Here is a 21683-nt window from a genome sequence, read left to right as displayed (position 1 = left end):
TGTAGACAGTGCTTCATATATGGCAATTATGCACCATAACACTTGGACACATCACAAATGTATTTTTTATCTTTCTAGCTCTTAAATGATTCATTTCAGCTAACTACATCTTCATGCTTGGATTCAAGTCTGATATGTTTTACTGATTTGATGTTCTGTGTCCTTGCCTGCATTCCAGACAGCTCAGATGAAATAACATAGTAAAATATACTGTATAATGATAAATCCTGAATATACCATTTGTTTCTATTAACATTTCTGAAACTTCTGCCATAAATAAGTGTCTTTTACTTTGTGAGTCAATGTCTAAAAACCCAACATTTTCTGCAAAGCTGTATAATCTCGTGTAATACATAAAGGTTCTCTTCATTCTTGATATGAGTTGATCTGTACCTTTTTGTGCTATACACTTTCATTTTATGACTACTCAGTGGCATTGAGAAATAAAATCCTGACTATTACCCAGATGTCCTCTGTTTCATTTGTGATCCAGACATTGTCGGAGTTCAGGATGATATGGAAAATCATGATAAGGCAATGCTTGCTGACCTCTTTTTTTTTTGGGGGGGGGCATACTTACTGTGCTAGAACACTTGTTGGAGAATACAGAACACAGGGGGTAAGTTGCTTGGAATTGGGCAGGAGTTTCACAGTGTTTGCATCACTCATGGAAATATGCAGCATGCCTGTGTTAAAGCTTTTGTACACTGAACCATTTTGCATCAGTGGACACATACAGTGAGGATGGTAGGTACGTAACAGCAAAACTACTCTGATGATTAACTGGATGACTACTGTCCTGTGATTGGCTTTTGCACAGCTAAATATGGAATAGTGAAGTTGCATTAAACAGCCAGATGGTTAGCAAAGCAGAAGGGCCAAAAATAATTCCCCCTTAAAATAAATATTCATCTGCAACACAGTCTTCTGCCTAGCATGATTTTTAAAAAAACATTTTGTAGTAATAAAACTTTTACTTTTTGTAATTTGTAATATGTATTTTGGAGATGTGGTTAATACCATCCAGTTTTTCTACTATGAGCCAAGATCACAGACATCACTATTAGCATCTGAATGAATTAGATTTTCTGTTTGTAGAAACACAGTTTTTAATTTAATTATGCTTTTTTCTTGTGACATCCTTCATAAGTTTATATTTTGAGGTTAAAATACTTCATAAATATACTGTCTTATTCTCACTTTGTTAACTGTAGCTATGTTGCAATTTCTTGAGTTGGTAGTGTGAAGGCTGTTATCTTAGGGCATTGCCAGACAACATCTTCAGTCCATAAATTCATGTAGTCTGTGCAATAAACTATGACAACTCAAAACTTATAAACATTAAAATGAGAGGTCAATAATTTATTATTGGTGAAAACTATTTACATATGTCATTTCTGTGAACCATAGTGAGAAACAAGCAATATTAGAATCATTCAACATTGATACTTTACTTTTAGCATTTTAAGTGACTCTTTCCGGATGAGAACTGCATATTAATCAATCTCAAGCAACATTCCTAGACATTAGCAACTAAGAATCATGCTTATACCATGACAGACTATGACTAGCTTTTTCACATCTCTTATCCTTGATTTTAATACTTAGAAAGTCCACCATTACATGTAATGGGGGCTAGCCAAGACTTTTTTTTTTGGCAGGAGTTCAAGTAGCCTCCACATTCCCAATCACTATGTGTGTATATATATATATATATATATATATATATATATATATATATATATATATATATACACACACACACACATATACATACACACACACTTTTTAATATATACTGACACCATGGTTGTTCAACATTGAAGAAGGGAGAAACTTCCCATAACAGTGCATAGTGGTCTTGGGCAATCAGCTATTCTACTCTGTCACAAGCAAGTAAGTGATTTCTGAACTGATTTATATCAAGAATGTACTAGGAAGACTGGAGTGTTCTTATGGACATGTCCAGGAGTGGCCTTAGGTCAACTGGTGCCCTAGGCAAAAGACCTCCACAGTGCCTCCCACCACACACCACCTGGTGCACCCATCCTGGTCTACCTACACCAAATAAATACTGGAAAAGCGCCCCTGTTAGAGTGGCGCCCTAGGCGGTCGCCTAGTTTGGCCTATGCCTAAGGCCGGCTATGGACATGTCTTCATATCTAAATAGTTGTAATGCCCTTTCTAGTCTTTGGAATAGGTAATTCATAACAAAAATCAGGACTCACACTATTTTAGCGCTGACTAGGAAAACTCAGGTGCCAGACAAGAGTGCAAATAGGAGTTTTCTTTTTGCAATAATCTGTAGTCTTATTTTCATTGTTTTGGGTTTTTGAGAAAGTTGATTATCATACTGGCATTCACCTTTTGTGTTTTGATGTTTCTGAATTTTGATCAGTTTTAGTATAATCATATATTATATATACATGCATACAGTTAAAGTACCCAAAGTCAACTCGCTGCAGATATCACCTGAGACATTTTCACCTTACGTCTAGAGAAAGCTATTAAAATATTGTTTTTTTTCAGGGGGGTAGCCTCTCTTCAAACCTGTGTGGAGTAGTTTGTCCCCCTATATACTAACTGAGAAGCCACAGTGGTGCAGCGGTAGCGTTGTTGCCTCAGAGCAAGAGGTTCTCCCGTTCGATTCTCAGCTGGAGCACCTTCTATGTGGAGTCTGCATGTCCTCCCCATGGTCGAGTGGGCTTCGAAAGGCATGCGTGAATAGGCGTGCCTTCATTGAAGGTTGGGCGTCGAGCTGGCACCTCGGCACCGTAAAAATCTACTGCCAATCATTAGCGGACCGGAGTTCCACTGTGGCGACCCTTAACTGGGAAAAGCCAAAAGAAGAACAGTTTTATATACTAACTGTATATTCACAAGAACCTCAGGGGAAAAGAGAATACAACACTTAAGGGTAAATCATGCTTAACATTACCACAGTCTTGCACTACAGTGAACACATTTCAGGAGCTGACACATTGACAAGATTGCCTCAAGTGACTTATTTCCAGAGAACCTACATTGCAGCAGGTGTAGATTTCTCAGTTATGATTGCTGTGTTATTGGATGACAGCTGTTATACTGACTCTGGTCAACAAATCCGGTGATTGATGATGCTGGTGCAAGACTGCTGTAATAGCAGAAACAGAACACATGCCCTTTCTCCTGTATTATGCTGTCTCAGAGTTGATATAGATAAGTCACAGGGTTAGGGTGTGGTAGTGCAGGGGGGCTTCACCCCCATGCAGTAACATTGTTTATCTTGTTTTATGCTCCTTTTCTATTTCATGGAACATACATTTTTTTAGTGTTAGCAATGTATGTAACAATTAATTTTTGTCAATGCCCAGCTATATATATATATATATATATATATATATATATATATATGGTTTACTATCATTTGTGTGAATGACAAGCTGTTGGAACGTATGCAGCAGAAAATCATATTGTCATTTACACAATGTCAAGTGTATGGAGCACTTGAACATACCTATGCAAATGCAGTGGTGCATTCACATAAGTGTGTTCGACAAACTGTACAGAGATCGCTGTACAGTGGGGACTGGAAATTCATCCATATCCCCATTGGAGTTGGAATATATTATTAGCAGGGGGTGTGGGGGGGCACAGCCTCCCTAAAAAAACATGATGTGTCACATAGGAGTTTGATTTATATCAGCACCTATACGGATATCACGCAATGTTTTCAGTGACAATGTCGACTCAAATGTGTCGATCATTTGGGTCGACATTGTGCAGCAGATGAGATTCCAGGTTCGACGGTTTACTTCGATATTGCAACTGGAATATGTTTAGCCTTTCGCAATATTGATAGTATATATATATATATATATATATATATATATATATATATATATATATATTTGTGTGTGTGTGTATATGGGAACACTTCATAATGCCGAAATCCTGAAATATCAAATTTCATATGGCCAAGACCATATAATCGAACCTTCGGAATCCCGACATTGTGAATGGAGATCTGCATACAGTGTGGAATGGGAGATTTCCCTTTTCCTCACTGTAGTGCGATCTTGGAATTGGAATATTTAAGTAGCGAGGCTGTGGGGGGGGTGCAGGGGGGATTTCCCCCCTGCAGAAACATTTAAATTGTGTTTTTTTTTAATTTGTTTCGGAATTTCGATATTCTGAAACATCGATCATATGGTCTCAATCATATGAATTACAATGTTTCGGAATTTTGAGATTCTGAGGTGAATCCATATATATAGATAGATATATATATATATATATATATATATATATATATATGCTACAGGGGGTGGATGCTGGTATTGTTTGATTGGGAGCATTAGTCTGTACAGTAATTTATTCTGGCATTTAATTTCAGTTTGCATTTCTGATTTGATTATAGCATGTATTTAGAAGTGCTTGAAATTAGTTTGTCAGATCTCTCACAATGTGTTTCTATGACTTTGGATGTCTTTCATTGTTTTTGAATATTTTTTCCATAACATTCTTTAAAAAAATAATTAAAAAATAATTTTATTGGAGTGTGATGTCATTAAGCTTTCTAAGACTAGCTTTCCCATGACAAATAATAATTTCAGGCTGGAATGCATTCTAGGGCTGAACTTAATGTGCTGGGACAAATAGGGTTAAGTAGTGATGTATAAAATTCACTGGCTGCTGGCATATGTATTAAAACTTTGGAATCTCAGAATCTTTACTCTGTATTAAGGCATTACAACTATAAGAATAAGTAGCTGATATCATAAAACTGGGGTGCTTTATGTTGCTTCTAATGCTAGAATAAATATACTTTCTTTTTCTACACATTATTGTACTTCGATAACATTTATGACATAGTAGAACTGTTCTTCTGTGGAACAGTCCCTATTTATACATATGAGCTAACTTCTAGAAATCTTTAGGGTTAGTGACTGAGATTGTGATAAGCTGTTTTTATCAGGAACTAGTGTAATAAACTAGCCTGACTGCCGTAAGGAATGTGTCCTAATCCTTTTCGTCCTTCAGGAGGATTGCATAACAGCTGTAAGCATGTATGTTGGAAAAACACTAAATAAACATGTATGTATATTATACCTAATATGAGCTGTCAGTTCAAGGTTTACAACATCTGGAAAGGCCGAGAAGGAAATCCAATGGTAACACATTCATGGATAAAAGAGTGCTTAAAAATGTATAAGACACACCGTACTCTGATCGACTACATTACATTAACCATGAAACAGTGGCAGACCGCTTTGCAGTTAAGCCATGATAAAGGACAAATTATTATCTCAAGGATAAAAATTCAAAGGGGATATTCCAGGGTGACTCTGTCACCGCTGCTATTCAGTCTTGCCCTTAACCCATTAAATTGTCTAATTAATCTTAGGCCATGGCTATAATTTGGCTCCTAGAAAATAACAAAGTGTAAAAACTTCTCATTTTCTCTTTGTCAATGATTTAAAATGGTATAGCTGATCAGATGAGGAACTGAAAGCACAACTGCAATCTGTCAAATCTTTTTCAGATGATATAAGAATGTCATTCGGCCTTGATAAATGTACAAAAGCAACCTTTAAAGCAAGAAAAGTGCAGCACCCAGAAAACATCAGTTTGGGACAAGAATATGATGTAAAAGAACTTGAGCAAGAGGGAGTGTATACATATCTGGGAATTGATGAAGGATCAACAATAAAACATGAACAAATGTGAATAAAACTTAATAAGGAATACTTTAGAAGACTTAAATGAATCCTGAAAACAGCGTTGACATCTAGGAACAAAATTCAAGTTGTAAACCAATTTGCTCTTCCTACCCTAACTTACAGTTTTGAAGTGAGTGACTGGCCTCAAAATGTATTGGATAGATTAGACAGGAAAACAAGAAGGATGCTTCATGCTCACCAAATGATCTATAAAAATCATAGCATACCAAGATTATACATTCCCCGTTTTGAAGGAGGGATGGTCCTCCTTGAAACTTACTACATTTATACATCTTCAATTGTGGGACTGCACACATATCTGTTGATCTCACAAGACCAAAATGTAGTGAACATTTTGAAACATGAGGAGACTTCTCAGCTTAGTTTATCAAACTCATATCAGCATCAAGCATGCAATGGAAATCAAACCAGAAGTAGATAAAAATCAGTCAGCAACTGAATGTGTCAAAAAACAAAAAAAGGAATATAAGGTGAAGGACCACATGAGAAGGCAAGAAATGTGAGGAAATGCATAAATGCAGTTGCAGGTATAGAAAACTTCTGGAAGAACATCATGTTGATCGGGATCGAATGCAGCAATGGTTAAGGAAAGGCAAACTCAAACCAAGAGATGAAAGGTTAATATTGCCGGCCCAAGGCAGTGGGCTTTGTACACACTGGTTTACAAAGTCCATTGAATGTGTGGGAGAAACAGACAAATGAGGGTTTTCTAAAACAGAATTGGAAACAGTTGCACACCTTGTTGCTGGTTGTGACATACAAATGGCAGAAGGACTGTATACTGAAAGGCATAATAATGTGGCAAGATTGTTGCACTGGAGATTGTGCAAACATTATCGTATTGAAGTGGCTGAAAAACACTAGAAACATGAACCACAAAGCATCATAGAAAATGGTGTAGTCTAGATCACATGGGATCACCCGTTACCAACAGTTCAAAATATAGATGCTAGAAAACTGGTTGTAGTGGTCCATAAAAAGAAGACAAAAGCATTGATCACTGAAATCACCACACCCAGTGACTACAGTGTCTTGCGTACAAAGAGACACAAAGTCATAAAATATCAGGATTTGCAGGCAGAAATGAGAGCAATGTGAAAGAAAGATACCCAGATAGTTCCAATAGTAGTGGGAGCAAAGGGTCTTATAAAAAAGAATCTACAATTGTATTTAGATATGTTAGCAATACATGCAACCCCGTATGAATTGCAGAAGGAGTTGTTTACAGAACACATTGCGGGTGTTGCAAAGAACACTTCTAGCTGACATCAAAGATTGAAACAACACTAATTTCATGAACTTTAATCATATTTTGACTTAGGAATGGGGTCCATTCCTGTCATAGTATTAGAAACACAAAAGACTTGGAGAAATTAGAAAAAGTAACATAAAATTAAACAAATAGAAACTGAAGTGATTGATGATCTGCGAAATGAAGGGTTTAGTGTGGAAACTCCAACACAGGCAGTGGGTCCCCAGACAGAGGAGCAGCAGGTTGAGTGGAATGCATCTGAAGGGAATGTGTTACAGGATGAAGTTTTGGAACCTCATGTAGGAAACTTGCATGAAGTCTATCTGAAGTTGCACAGCAAGTGAAGGAGAAAGAAACAGTAGCAACTCTGATGTAGGTAATGTTGTGGCTTGATTGGCCAATGGGTCTCAGTATGGAGTTGCAGAAGATGAACTGGATGCATCTGAAGAGGATACTTCACAATGAGATGTCCTAGAACTTTCAGTAGAAGACTTGCAGGAAACAGATAGAAAGAAGATGCTCTTAGTCCAGTAGAAAATAACAAAAATAAGGTAGCTTAAGTAGGTGATACTGAGCTAAGAGAAATATCAAACCAAAAAGCAAAAGCACATCTCCTGCTTAAGGGCAACACCAAAAATAATTTATTAAAGAAATAAAACAGTAATTTTCCTCACATGAAAGTGCTTCTTCATGCTGCAATTTTATAAAAAAATCAATAAATAACAAACACAAGTCATATACAGCCAATAAATGCTAATCATTTATTTCTTAACTGATCATTGTTTCAGAAGTGTTTTTAAAAATACAGCCTCATTTAAACCAGGATATTTATCTACCCTGAACCTAGAAATGCATGCATACTCTGCATGTTCATTTACAGTTAAAATATCACCTCCTCTTAAATTCCTTTTAACTACTTATAATACAACAAACTCCAAAGCATGCTGATTTTCTTTCTTCCTTTAAAATATGTCTATTAAGGGCATCATGTTCATGCCTTCTTCTTACATCAAACTGATGCTGACATATCTTTTCCCCTGACTTTATGTTAGTTTTACCTGTGTTAGATGCAGTACAGGCTGCACAAAGTACAGTGTGTATAACATTTTTACTGTCTGCAAACATAGAAATAGAAAAATCTTTCAATAGAAGTGGACGTAAAAATGTTGATTGCTCATAAATATATATTTACAAAAACTGCATCTATGCCATTGAACTGTCCATTTCCTATAGCTATATCTTACATCAGTTATATTTGCCCGTTCCTTATATCATGGCATCTGTTTAAGTGACTTGTCTTATGCAGGCAAAATAGGGTTTCTCTAAAATAATTGTGTGCTGCGGTAGCGTTGCTGCCTCACATTAAGACGTTGTCCTGTTCGATTCTCAGCTAAAGCGTCTTCTGTGTGGAGACATGCGTGAATGGGCGTACCTTCGTTGAAGGTTGTGCGTCAGGCCTGGCAAGTCAGTACGTAAAAATCTACTGCCAATCATTAGCGGACCGGAGTTCCGTTGTTGCGACCCTTAACCAGGAAAAGCCGAAAGATACAACAACTTGTAGGTTGGAAAGTACATGCCAGTGTCTTTATATAATCTTTTTCACATCTCCCGAATGGCTGTTAAATGTCAAGATATATCTAGAGTTAGAGGTTTTACTTTCGCTAAAATGCTACCACAATGTTCTATCAGAAAAAAATAGGGTCTTCACCATTCTTCCTCTTATCTAAAAACATTTTTTACCTCATCAGCTTCTGATGAAGAATAAATCATTTCCAAGATTTTTTTCTGATGAAGAGTAAATCATTTCCAAGAATTTTTCAGCTGTTGTTCATATACATTATCTTTTGTATGCATACGGTTAACATGCAGTATCTGGCCCTTTAATATATTTTTAAACATAAACTTTGGATGCATGCTGTGTCTATGTATGTATGTGTTGTTCTTTACAGCTTTCTTAAAGTGGCTGCATTCAACCTACCATTGGCAGCTTTTAAAATCTTAATATCCAAAAATTTTAGTGAAAACAGAGGTTGTGATTTTGCAACTCAGAAAATTATTAGTTGTAGTTAAATATCCTGTAAATTCATTTAGAATTGATTCATTGTCTCCATATAACATAAAATATCAACAAACCTTTTATAAAATAAAGCTCTTGAACAAAAGTTATTCTAATCATATCATTAAAAATGAATTCCGCTTCCCATGCACGCTTAAGCAAATTTGCAAAAGTGTTTGTTATAGGAGTTCCTATAGCAACACCTTGCTTCTGTAAATAGTGATGCATTGAAAAATAAAACCAAACTTGATGCTATGCAGGTAGGTTGATGCACGGCCAAAACCATTCAAATGTATACCACAAGGCCAGCAGTATGAGATCCAGAAGTCACAAAATAAGAATAGAAATACTAGTTTTGTTGCATATAACTGGCTGAAAACAGCCCTTTATTAGTCACAAAATAAGAATAGAAATACTAGTTTTGTTGCATATAACTGGCTGAAAACAGCCCTTTATTACTAATAAAGGGCTGTTTTCAGCCAGTTATATGCAACAAAACTAGTATTTCTATTCTTATTTTGTGACTTCTGGATCTCATACTGCTGGCCTTGTGGTATGCATTGAAAAATAAACACATTATTTGATAACACAATATACAATAGATAACATATAATCTTAATGTGTTTATACCACAAAGATTAGCGCTTTCGTCTTGTAGCAAGACTTCATCAGATAACACAAAATGTACATCACATTGCTTTTAAAACCCTTTCAATTAATCACAATTAAAATTTAAAGACACATAAATCTATTACGCTGTTAAAACTTGCATACAGCATAAAATGCCTACATAATCCTAAAATTTAACCTATGTGGGTGAAAATGTTTCCAATATACCCTAACATAACTACATAAAAGTTATAATTTTTAAATTTTTACTGCCTTAGCTATTAATACTGGCTTAATTGTGATGTATTCATTTAAGCCAGGAAAAATGTTGGACCTCAGCCTGAACTGCCACTTCAACTCCCTATTAAGCAGTACATTCTTAACATCACCCCCCCCCCCCCGGATTAATTTTCACCACATCAATGATACCAAATTTAAAACCTGTAAAAGAAGAATACACAACAGAGTGTTTATACAATGCACTAGTTTCCTTTCCACTCCTAATATCATGAAAGTGCTCATACATTGTATCCTTCAAAGCTCTCTCCATCTTTCCAATATAGAATGCAGGGCACTTTTCACATGTAGCCAAATATACTATCATCTTAGTATTGCAATTGCCTTTACAAAATCTCATAGTACTGTTCTTACCATTATTTAAGCATACACTATCCTCCTTAATAATATGTGAACACTGACTGCAGTTGCCACATTGACTAGTTGCTTTTTTTACTATTTTGTTGTACTTATCTGTTTGTTCAAAAAGTCTTTTAAAATGTTTTCCTGTTTTAAAAGAAAATATAGGTCCACTACCTATTACTTCATATAACTCTTTACTAGTTTTGAGCATACTCCAGTTAGCTCTAATAATGTCAGTGAATATATCAGAAAAAATATTAAATTCTGTAACACATGCCCTTTGAAATTTGTTGTCATCTTTTCTTTTCACAAAAGTGTTCAATGGTTGACCTAACAGAGCCTTATATTTGGTACTCCACCCTCTATAAATTTAATCTAACACATCCTGTACCAAGTCACTGGGATACCTCCTTTCAACAAACTTCTCACCAAAGAATTTAAGTTCCCCAACCAATTCATCTTTATCTGAGGTCATCCTTTCGACCCTAATGGCATTTCCTTTAATAAGGCTTTTTTTCTGAAACTGTGGGTGGTGACTGGTATAATGAAAATAACTATTGCACCAAGTACTTTTTCAATAAATCCTGGATTTGAACCTGTCATTAGTTTGAAAAATAGTTGTATCAAGATAATTAATACTAACATCGTTCCAGGTATGTGTAAAAGTGAGGAAAGAAGTACATGTGTTTAAATATTGCATAAACATGTCAACAGTGTCTTTAGTCCCCTCCCATAACACAAAATTATTGTCCAAAAATCTCAAATAGAGACGTATATTTTGCTGGAATGGGCAGTTAAAGACAAATCTGTTCTACCACTCCAACATAACTAGATTGGCATATATGGGGGCACAAGCTGCCCCCATAGCTACTCCACTAATTTGCTGAAAATACACTAAAAACATATGTAATTGTGGTCAAGTACCACTTCAAAAAGTTCCAGGGTCAGCTGAATTTGATCTTTGGACAAAGTGGAATATTTGTTAATACTGTCACTAAAAAACTCATACCCTTCATATCTTGGGATACATGTAAAGAGATCCTTAACATCAGTTGTAAGGAAACTACAACTTTGCCTTCATACATCCTTGGTTAACTTACTCAAGAATTCCCAGGAATCCTTTATTAAATGTTCTGTTTTAGCTGTAATTTCCTTAGTGCAGTGATCTACATACACTGCTAAAGGGTGAGTTTTAGAATTCCTAGCTGACACAATAGGTCTAAAAGGAGGTTCTTCCACAGATTTATGTACCTTAGGTACCCCAAAGATGTTAGGAATAATAGGGTTGAGTTGCCTCAAATAATTATGTGTCTTACTATCAATCCTATTTTCTAATAAATATTCCTCAAGTAGGGAATCAATTCTCCTACATGCTATATGGATTTCATTTTTTGATACAAGAGAGTAAGTGCTGGTGTCAAGCAAAATGTTTGTAATTGCATTGTTGTATTCTTCAGTACCATATAGCACTACCCCCCCCCCCCCTTATCAGGCTTTATTATACAGAATTCATTTTGAGACTGTAAATCATGAAGTAACTTTTATTCCCCTTTATCTAAATTAAAGGGCTCCACTGTCCACTTATTCTTTCTATATGCTTCATATATTTCCTCTGTAACAGTCTTTTCGAACAACATTAAAGCTGGGTGGAGGGGGGGATTGATAATACTTCTTCTAAGTAATCCTGTGTGACAGTAAGTGTTGTCATCCTCTTGTTTTTTTTAAAAACCATACCCAAATTTAGTTTCATAAGGTACAATTTAAGGTCAACCAGAAGGTTGGCTATATCACCATAATTTGATTTAACAAACTTGAATCCTTTGGAAAAAAATATTAAAATGTTGATTTCTAAGTGTTAATGATGTGTAATTAAAGATATTAAATCCTCTATATTCACTAACAGTACCATCGGTGTCCACAACTATCACTATTTCACCTTCTTTCCCACTTTTTTCCACCCGTGACTCTCCCCTAAAAATATGGGTAGGTGTCCTGGGTCTGATGGATATCTGGTTTGGTTGGCCAACCGGTCTGACCTTCCTGGTGCTAAAAAATGCTCATTGTGCTCTGAAAAAGAGTCCAATTCATCAAGTGGCCTATTGGTGGCACAATCCACTATCACTTCCCTACCACACTGAACATCCCTTTCTTCTACTGACAATCCTGCCATGCCATTCTTGCTTTTGTTATAAGATTTCCTGTTATTCTTATTTTTGAATGGGCCTGGATATACTGTACCCACAACATATTGTTGTTTGTCCCTAACAAACTTTTTCTGTTTCCTGAGGAATATATTGTTAATTCTTTTATCAGTCCTGGACAGAACTCTTTTATACAACTGTTCATATTCGGAAAATAACAAATCCTTTAAAATGTTACCATTCAATTTGTCTACCTCTTTGTGTAGTACTGCCAAAGCCAATTCGTTGTGTTTAATCAATTTGGCAATCAGCCCCAGCCCACATTCATCAAAAAAGCAATGGAACTCATTCAAAACGTCTTGAGAATAGGCTATGCCAAAAGGATATTTAAACATTCTGAGTCCTTGTGGGACCAGTTTATGATTAAGACAACAGTGCAAGTATCTCTTATCTATTTGTAGACATTTCAATCTAAAACGTTTTTTTTTTCAAATATATAAATCATGTTCTTAAGTGTGGGCATGTCTTCGTAATTAGACCCATGACCATAGGCAATATTATCAGAGTTGTCAGAAGTAAATGCAGAGTCAAAGTCAAAATTTTTATCCATAATATCAATTAAACGCATTGAATTAAGAGAGTTGTAAAGTCCAGTGCCCTTAGTACTCAAGTTTGAATCACTTCCATTGTTGCCCTGATGGTTTACATAAAAAACAGTACCTTTAGTGTTCTTGTAAGGCTGGTCGGTAACTCGTCCGCTACATTCCACAAGAGACTGTGTACCAGTAAGCAAAGTTTGGTGAACGGACAGCCCTTTTCCTGTTTTACTGCACAACACTTGCTGAACACCAGCACCATCCATCTGAATCCCACCATGACTCGCCGAACCCGAGCGTGGAGACAACGTGGTCCCTGCATTCTATATAGGAAAGACGGAGAGAGCTTTGAAGGACAGAATGTACGAGCACTTTCATGATATTAGGAGTGGAAAGGAAACTAGTGCATTGTATAAACACTCTGTTGTGTGTTTTTCTTTTACAGGTTTTAAATTTAGTATCATTGATATGGTGAAAATTAATCCTAGGGGGGCTGATGTTAAGAATGTACTGCTTAATAGGGAGTTGAAGTGGCAGTTCAGGCTGATGTCCAACATTTTTCCTGGCTTAAATGAATACATCACAATTAAGCCAGTAGTAATAGCTAAGGCAGTAAAAATTTAAAAATTACAACTTTTATGTAGTTATGTTAGGGTATATTGGAAACATTTTCACCCACATAGGTTAAATTTTAGGATTATGTATGCATCTTATGCTGTATGCAAGTTTTAACAGCGTAAAAGATTTATGTGTATTTAAATTTTAATTGTGATTAATTGAAAGGGTTTTAAAAGCAATGTGATGTACGTTTTGTGTTATCTGATGAAGTCTTGCTACAAGACGAAAGCACTAATCTTTGTAGTATTAAAAGAGTTGTCTCCATTGGTGGCCTGGATCTCTATTTTACTGTGTTTGCTGAGTTTTTATAATTTACACTGTGTATCTTAATGTGTTTTCCAGATTTCTCAGTTTTTGATATTAGAATTTTTCTAACTGCTGCAAGGCCATAAGAATTAGGTATCACCTTAAAAAGACAGAATTCACATCAACGGTTATCACCAAATAATGGGATGTCTCAGTATTCTTTGTATACCAGTTAAACAATTGCTCCAAAAAGTTTCCACTGTCTTTAATATAACTTGGCATCAGATGTAAGTTATCTTTCAAACTTGCTTTTGGATATATTGATAAATGCTCAGTTAGTTGACCTGTAGGGGAAACAACTGGTCTCATGGGGGAATTTAACAAGTCCTTATGTATCTTAGGTTGCCAGTATTAAATTGGAATCAAAGGATGGGATGTATAAAAATTGCATGAGTTCAAAATCAGTCAAACCACCACATTGTAAATCATAAGTCTCAGCATTTACCTTAGGAATAATTAAATCAACAAATTTCTTAGAACTGAAGATGAAAGTGTTAGAATGTTTAATAGTGAATAAATAGAGTGTATAATGTTGGTAATCCATCACAATTAATGTGCCTTCCTTATCTACGCTCTTAATTATTACTTATTTGTATTTATTCAGTTAATTAAGAGTCTGCGTTTCCGTAAAGTTTAAATTGGAATCTTTCTTCTTTAAAAATAAACTGTACATATCTTCCATGCACACCTTTTTGAATGCATCTACAATAGGATTTGAAATAGATGTGAATGTACTGGGTTTCCATAGTGAATTAATACAGTCAACGTTAGGAAGTAATAAGTTCAAATGTAATGGCTTAGTGATCAACTATAACTTAGCAATGGCATCCACAACATCTCAGTTCAGAAGAAAATGATCTAAGGGAAGATTAGTTTGGTTTAATAGAGATGGATAGACATATTAATTCATTCCCTCCCTTGGAGGTCTGGAAGTTTGCACTGGAACTTTCAGTGGGCAGAGCCTTAGCCTTTTGATAAAATCAAATTATGTCCCCATATTTCAAACAAATGTTATTTGCTCTGGAACCATATGTGTTACTAAAGAAGTGTAAATGAGAAACTCTTCATAGGTTCATAGGTTAGTACTAAGCTAATTGCTCTTGCGAGCCATTGTAAGCCTAGCCAATTATCCCTTGTGAGACTCAAGCCCTGCACCTTGTGCTTCTAAGGCAAACACCTTAACCATTAGGCCACCCTCCCAACCCCAGTTTCAGATAAACTATTTGTTATAGTGGTAGTATTATTTACATTTTAAGTCTTAAACTGAATTTTATAAGACTCAATAATTGCATTAAGTATTACATTTGTGAAAATTTCTAAATAACTTATAATATGTCAGAAGCACTCAAGTTACTCACATACTATCAGCAGCATTTTGTACATCCAGCTGAGAGCTTTCTTATGAGACTAAACAGTTCTGTGTATGCCCCTTGGCTATTGAGATACTTAGAGAAATATATGATTGATTACAATAACAAGGTTATTGAGATATTTAGAGAAATATATAATGTATGACAATATAAATTAATATTATATGAACAACAATTAATATCTTTTTTATCTGCACTAGCCAGAGGACAAGTATTAATGTGGTTGTATTGTCCATCATGTAACATTTCAGATGAAATCTTTCAAAAACTTGCATGCAGCATGGCTTTGGAATTATTAATGTAAATATAAATAGGCAATATTAGACTTCTAGAGGCATCAGTCGACTGCAACTAGAGAAATGCCTGGTGGTGTCATTATGCTTTAATACATTAAGATAGATGAAATAAATAGATTATTGAAAGTAAATAAGACCCAAAATGGTAAAAGACTGGTAAAAAAGATGAAATCAGTAGTCAGAACTATAAAGAGAAGTTCAAGTGATATAACAGAAATAAATGGGATATATTACTATGAAGCTAAACTAAAGTAAAGGTTTACCACAAAAATATAGAGTAACAAGAGAAAGGAGGGAAACAAGTGAAATACCACAATGAAAGTGTCAGTTAATGAAAACTATAAAGCAATTAAGACAAGAAGCATCACTGTTAGAAGAATACAGAAAAGGGAAAAGATCATCACAAATATTTAGAAAAATAGATGTGGTGAAAGCAATGCACACTATCAAAACAGATCGGGATTTATATGCTATTTCCAACAATAAACTGAAAATATCATCACAAGTAAAAAAAAAAAAAAAATTAGAAAATATGCAGATAAATATAAAAGAACTGTACAGTATAAGCAATTCACTGATAATCCAAAAAGGTTTTATAGACAATTAAGAAGAAAAGTAAAAGAAATTGAAACACCACCAAAAAATAGAAGAAACAGATACATTTTGGAGATATATTCATGAAGAGCCTGTTGAACATAACAAAGATATTGAATGGATCGAAGAATTAAAAGAGACAGTTGGGAGCTCTACTGTAGAGGATAAGTAATGGGATGAAGTAACAGCTACAGATATTGAGATGAGACAAAATTAAGAAAAGATCCTAAATTGAATCTCAGGGCCCACACAAAGTACCTAACTTGTGGCTAAAATGAGTAACATCTTTATACAACACATATTCACACACACAAATCATATTATTGAATTGCTTATTGTTGGACCCCTATTCGTCCAACAACTATTAATTGAAGCTGCAAATTGATGAATGGACTTTTCAGTGAAAGTTTTCTTATGGCAAACCAATGGTTGGCCACCATCCAGAATTTGCCCTTTTCCCCACTGAAGTATGATCTTGGAGTTGTTATATTTAGTTGGGAGGGTATGGGGGTGCTGCCCCCCACTTGGGTAGGTGTTAAGTTTCATTATTTTGTTCTTGGTCACTAGGGTGGCCTACCATTGGTTTGCCCTAGGACAGCTTTCACTGAAAAGTCAATTCATCAATTTTCAGCTTCAATAAATAGTTGTGTGATGAATTGGGTTCGATGATTATCAATTCGATAAACTGATATAGACCCACTTAGTAATAAGTAAGTAAGAGTTACTTATATGTGCATCCCAAACAGGCACAAACCAAGTTAACATCAGGGTAAGTGATACTCCATCTCAAGAGTGAACTTGTGTGTGTGTGTGTGTGTGTGTGTGTGTATATATATATATATATATATATCAATAACTTCCCATCCAATAATATGTAAATTATATACTGGAATTGATGCAGGCAGAGTTTAGAGTCACTTTGAAAAAAAAATAAATTATGATAACAGAACAAAAAGGTAATACAAGAGAGTACTATGGAACAAAGGAACATTTGTTGTTAAGCAAAGTAATAACAGAGATCTGTAAAACAGGGAAGAATGTATATATGACATGGATAGATTAAAAAAAACATAAAACAATATTTGACATTCAAGGCTAATGGAATGCTTACAGATGTGAAAGATATACCTTTTATTAATCAGTAACTTAGAGAATGGGCAAACTGTACATCAGCCCTGTGATTGGAGAACAAATGTTCTCCAGCAGGGTATTAATGTACAAGTAATGTTCGCTGAAAAAAACAAGTTCACTGCTTCATGGCAGCATATCAAGCTGCCGTGGAGCTCAGACTAAGAAAATAGAATGGTAGCCATTATTTATGCTTGCTAAGCAGCAGTTTTGCTGTTTAGTGAGTGTAAAATGTGTAAAGAAAAAAATGTAAAAAATTGTGTGTGAGTTTATGTGTGCATGTCAGTGAAAGTGAGAGCGAGCAAGCCATTACTTTACACTCGGTAAGCAGCACTTTTGCTGTTTAGCAAGTGTAAAATAAAAAAAAAGGAAAATAAAATATAAAATAAAGCATGTGTGTGAGAGTGTATGCATGTATGACAGTAAGAAAGAGAGAGAGCGAATGAGTAAAACAAAAAATGCGTTTGTGCGGTTCTGTTTCTGTTTGCATATATGAGTGAATGTGTGCATGTAAGCAGAAGAGACTGTGTGTGAGTGTATACGTGAGTGCGTGAGAGACAGAAAGAGTAAAGTGTAAAAGTGATCTAGTGATCCCCTGGCAGCAGCAGCAGTTTTGAGTACCTCTTGACCTTAGACATAGTTCTCAACCTCTTAGACCAAGAAATCTGGATGAAGCCTGACCTAATAGGGGAACAAATGCTAAGAAATAGGGACATATCTTAAATATTTCTCTTATAAACTTTGAAAGTTGCTAGAATAACAGGATTTGTGTTAGCATGTATTTTTGGAAGGATATGAAATCTGAAACTCAAATGCATGTCATGATTTAGCAACTTTAATATTTAGATCATCCCAGTGGTTTGTCAAATATCACATTTTTTATGACGAATAGACAACATATGAGAAAAAAATCTTGGCATTCTGCAAAAGTATGTACAGTTGAGAGGTATGCTCTTAGTTCAAGGTATCTGGATAAGCCTAAAATAAACGGGTCAAAGGCTCAAAATAGGAACACATTTTAAATAATTTGTATTACCATGCATTTTCTGAAGCAGAGGTGTGTGTGTGTGTGTGTGTGTGTGTGTGTGTGTGTGTGCGTGCATGTGTGTGTGTGTGTGTGTGTGTGTGTGTGTGTGTGTGTGTGTGTGTGTGTGTGTGTGTTTGTACACCTCTGGACCCTTCAACTGAAGAAATCTGGATAAAGCCTTAAATAAAAGGGGAACAAAGGCTCAAAAATAAGAACAGATTTATAGCTCTTATACAATTACAAACCTGTTTAAATAAAAGGATTTGTGTTAGCATGAATTTTCTGAAGGAAATAAAACTCTGAAACTCAGATTTATGTCATTATTTAGTAACTTCTGTCTCCAATGACTGGCAATAAACCAAATGTTTTAGGAGTAAGGGACCAAAAAATGAAAGTAAATACCTTAACGTGTTATATTTTGGATGAAAATGCTTCCTCCAACACCATTAACATATAATACAGCAATTTTGAAACATCAGGCAAAGTAACCATTTTACATAAAAAAGTATATATATATATATATATATATATATATATATATATATATATATATATAGTATTTTAAAAAATAAATAAGTAAGTAAAACAGCCCATTCTCAAAGTGCAATAATGCCCACCAGGGTGCATGTTAATATGTGATTAACACCCTTCCAGGGGTGTAGAGGCCCTCCACCTGTGTTGTTGGGCCTCATAGCACCCCTGGGCGGGCATTAATTACACATTAACACACACCCTGTTGTGCATTATTGCTTACATAGTAATGACCGAAACAGTGGCAAACCCCTTTGCAGCTAAATCATAACAAAGTGTAAATTACCATCCCAGCGATAAAAAAATCAAAGAAGGATATTCCAGGGGTGACTTTTTTTTTGTTACTGATGCTGTTTTGACTTGCCCTTAACCCATTAAGTTGTCTACATAACATATCAGGTTATGCCAGGAGTTTAACTTCCAGAAATCAGTTATATAAGGACACCCCATCTACTTTTTGTGGATGATGTAAAATTGTATAGTTCTGCAGATGAAGAGCTGACAGAAGAATTACAAAGAGATAAAGCTTTCTCGGATTTTATAAGAAGGACATTTGAAGACAGCTGGTCTTGATAAATGTACAAAAGCAACATTAAAAAAAGGAAAGCTGCAGCATCAGGAAAATATTAATCTGGGACAGGAAAGTGATATAAAGTCACTTGAGCAGAAGGCAATTTATAAAAATCAGGAAATAGAAGAAGGGCAGGCAATAAACATGGACAAATGAGAAAAAAGCTCAGTAAGGAATATTTCAGAAGACTAAAGCTAATATTGAAAACCGCTTAACATCTAGGAATAAAGTCCAAGCTATAAAATCAATAAATCAATTTTCCCTTCCTGTTCTAACTTAGAGCTTTGGTATGATTGACTGGCCCCCAAAAGTACTGAATCAATTAGACATGAAAGTAAAATGCTTCTTGCTTATCAAATGATATATAAAATCCAGTGTATACCAAGATTATATAGTTATCATTGTGAAGGAGAGATTGCCATCCATTAAACTGATTGCATGCATATCTGCTGTCCTCATCAATTCCAAACAGAGAAACAAATTTAAAGCATGATAAGAAGTCTAAGATGACATCTTTGCATAGTTTAGCAGAAGCATTTAGGAATAAATCAGGAATGGAATCAAACCAAAAAGACAGCAACTAAAAGCGCCAACAACAAATGAAAGAGTACAAGAAAAAGTAACAGAAGAGAAGGAAGGAAAACTGGAAAGTCCACAAATATAGTAGTATGTTTGGAGATCTTCTGAAAACCTCATGTTGACCAAAATTTGACAAAGGAATGGTTAAGCAGAGGTGAATTGAAACCAAAAGATGAAAGGCTAATAACGGTGGCCCTGGATACTGAACTGTGTACACACCGGTTTACAGAGTTCAAAGTGGAGGAAACGGACATGCAATTCTGTTAAACAGATTTGGAAACAGTTGCATATCTCATTGCCAGATGTGATACAATCATGGCAGTGGGTCTGTTAATGAAAGATAGAATAATGTGGCAAGACTGTTGCTGAAGGGATTGTGCAAATACTACAATATAGAAGTAGTTGAGAACCACTGAAAACATGGACCACATAGTATAATAGAAAATGCTAAAGTTTTTATTACATGGTTTCACTGAGTACCAGCATTTCAAAAAAAAAAACAGTGCAAGAAAACTAGCTATAGTAGTCCATATAAAAAGACAGAATGTAGCAAAAAGTAGCAACGATCATTGAAATTGCTATATGCAGTGATTACAGTGCCTTACATACAGAGAGACAAACTTAGAAAATATCAGGATATTCGAGTAGAAATGAGAACAGTGGGGAAGAAAGATACCCACATTGTCCTAATACAAGTAGAATCAACAGGACTAATAAAAAGAAATTTACAGTCCTACTTATATGTGCTACCAATGCATGTAATCCCATATAAACTGCAGGAGGAGGCAATTTCTGGGCACATTGTAGATGCTGAGGAGAGCCCACTTGGCTAATAGCATAGACTGAAACAATACTAATTTAATGAACTCTAATCATACATTGACTTAGGAATGGGGTCAATGTGTCATGATATTAGTAACAAGAAAGCACTAGGAACACTTGAAATTAAAAAAGAATAACATAAAATTAAAATCTCTTTGTCCTTAGCTAAACAGTTATTACTAGACATGCTTAGATGGTCACAATAAATTCATTGTTACAAAATAAATAGGTTGCAGAATGGGCATGTATTAAAAATAAGAAATTAGGTCTAGTCTAGTAGTACTTAGGAAAGAAAAAAAAAGACAGGAGATTTTATGCCAGGACTTTGTCAGTGCTATAAAATGGAATGTATGGCACTCACATGCAGTGGTTTCTCTTCTTGCTCGTTTCTTGCATTCTTTTCTTCTCAAGTTACGGATAAGGTTTGCATGTTGTGGCAGGATAAATGATTTTCTGGTATATAAATTCTGCAGAGGGGTATCTTCCTGTTAACCAAAGCAGATAGATTAGTCTATTATTCAAGCATTTAGAAGTATGAGAATGTAATGGGAACATTTCTAGCTGCAAAACAAATGAAAGTGAAAAACTGTAGAAATTTCCATCCAGAGGCATCCAACAAACATAGACAATCAGTATTCTTTCATATATTTATTTGTTCTGTTATTATCTTCTGTACCTAGTTCATGATCATAGATGAGCCAGAACCTGTCCTAACACTCACTGATTATTCATAGTTGGCAAATGTTCATAGTTAAGTACTAGGCTAGCTGCCCTCGTGAGGCATTTTACTCCAGCCCTCAAAGGTGAGAATCAAAACCTGTACCT

The 21683-nt window shown here is 35.2% G+C and overlaps 1 protein-coding gene across 1 annotated transcript in view; it reads right to left on the bottom strand.

Moving 5' to 3' along the window:
* Positions 1 to 21683, bottom strand: part of LOC122790118 (tumor necrosis factor ligand superfamily member 13B-like) — a 169901-nt gene that overhangs the window by 93857 nt on the left and 54361 nt on the right. Inside the window, exon 2 of the mRNA XM_044057692.1 lies at positions 21220 to 21343. Coding sequence (XP_043913627.1) covers positions 21220 to 21343 — 124 coding nt within the window. The remainder of the gene's footprint in view (positions 1 to 21219; positions 21344 to 21683) is intronic.

This window comes from Protopterus annectens, chromosome 15.part0 (assembly GCF_019279795.1).
Source record: "Protopterus annectens isolate FY-2018-M chromosome 15.part0, PAN1.0, whole genome shotgun sequence".
NCBI classification, from domain to species: domain Eukaryota; kingdom Metazoa; phylum Chordata; order Ceratodontiformes; family Protopteridae; genus Protopterus; species Protopterus annectens.
The sequence above is the reverse complement of the archived record's forward strand: the minus strand, read 5'-3'. Positions and strand labels throughout refer to the sequence as shown.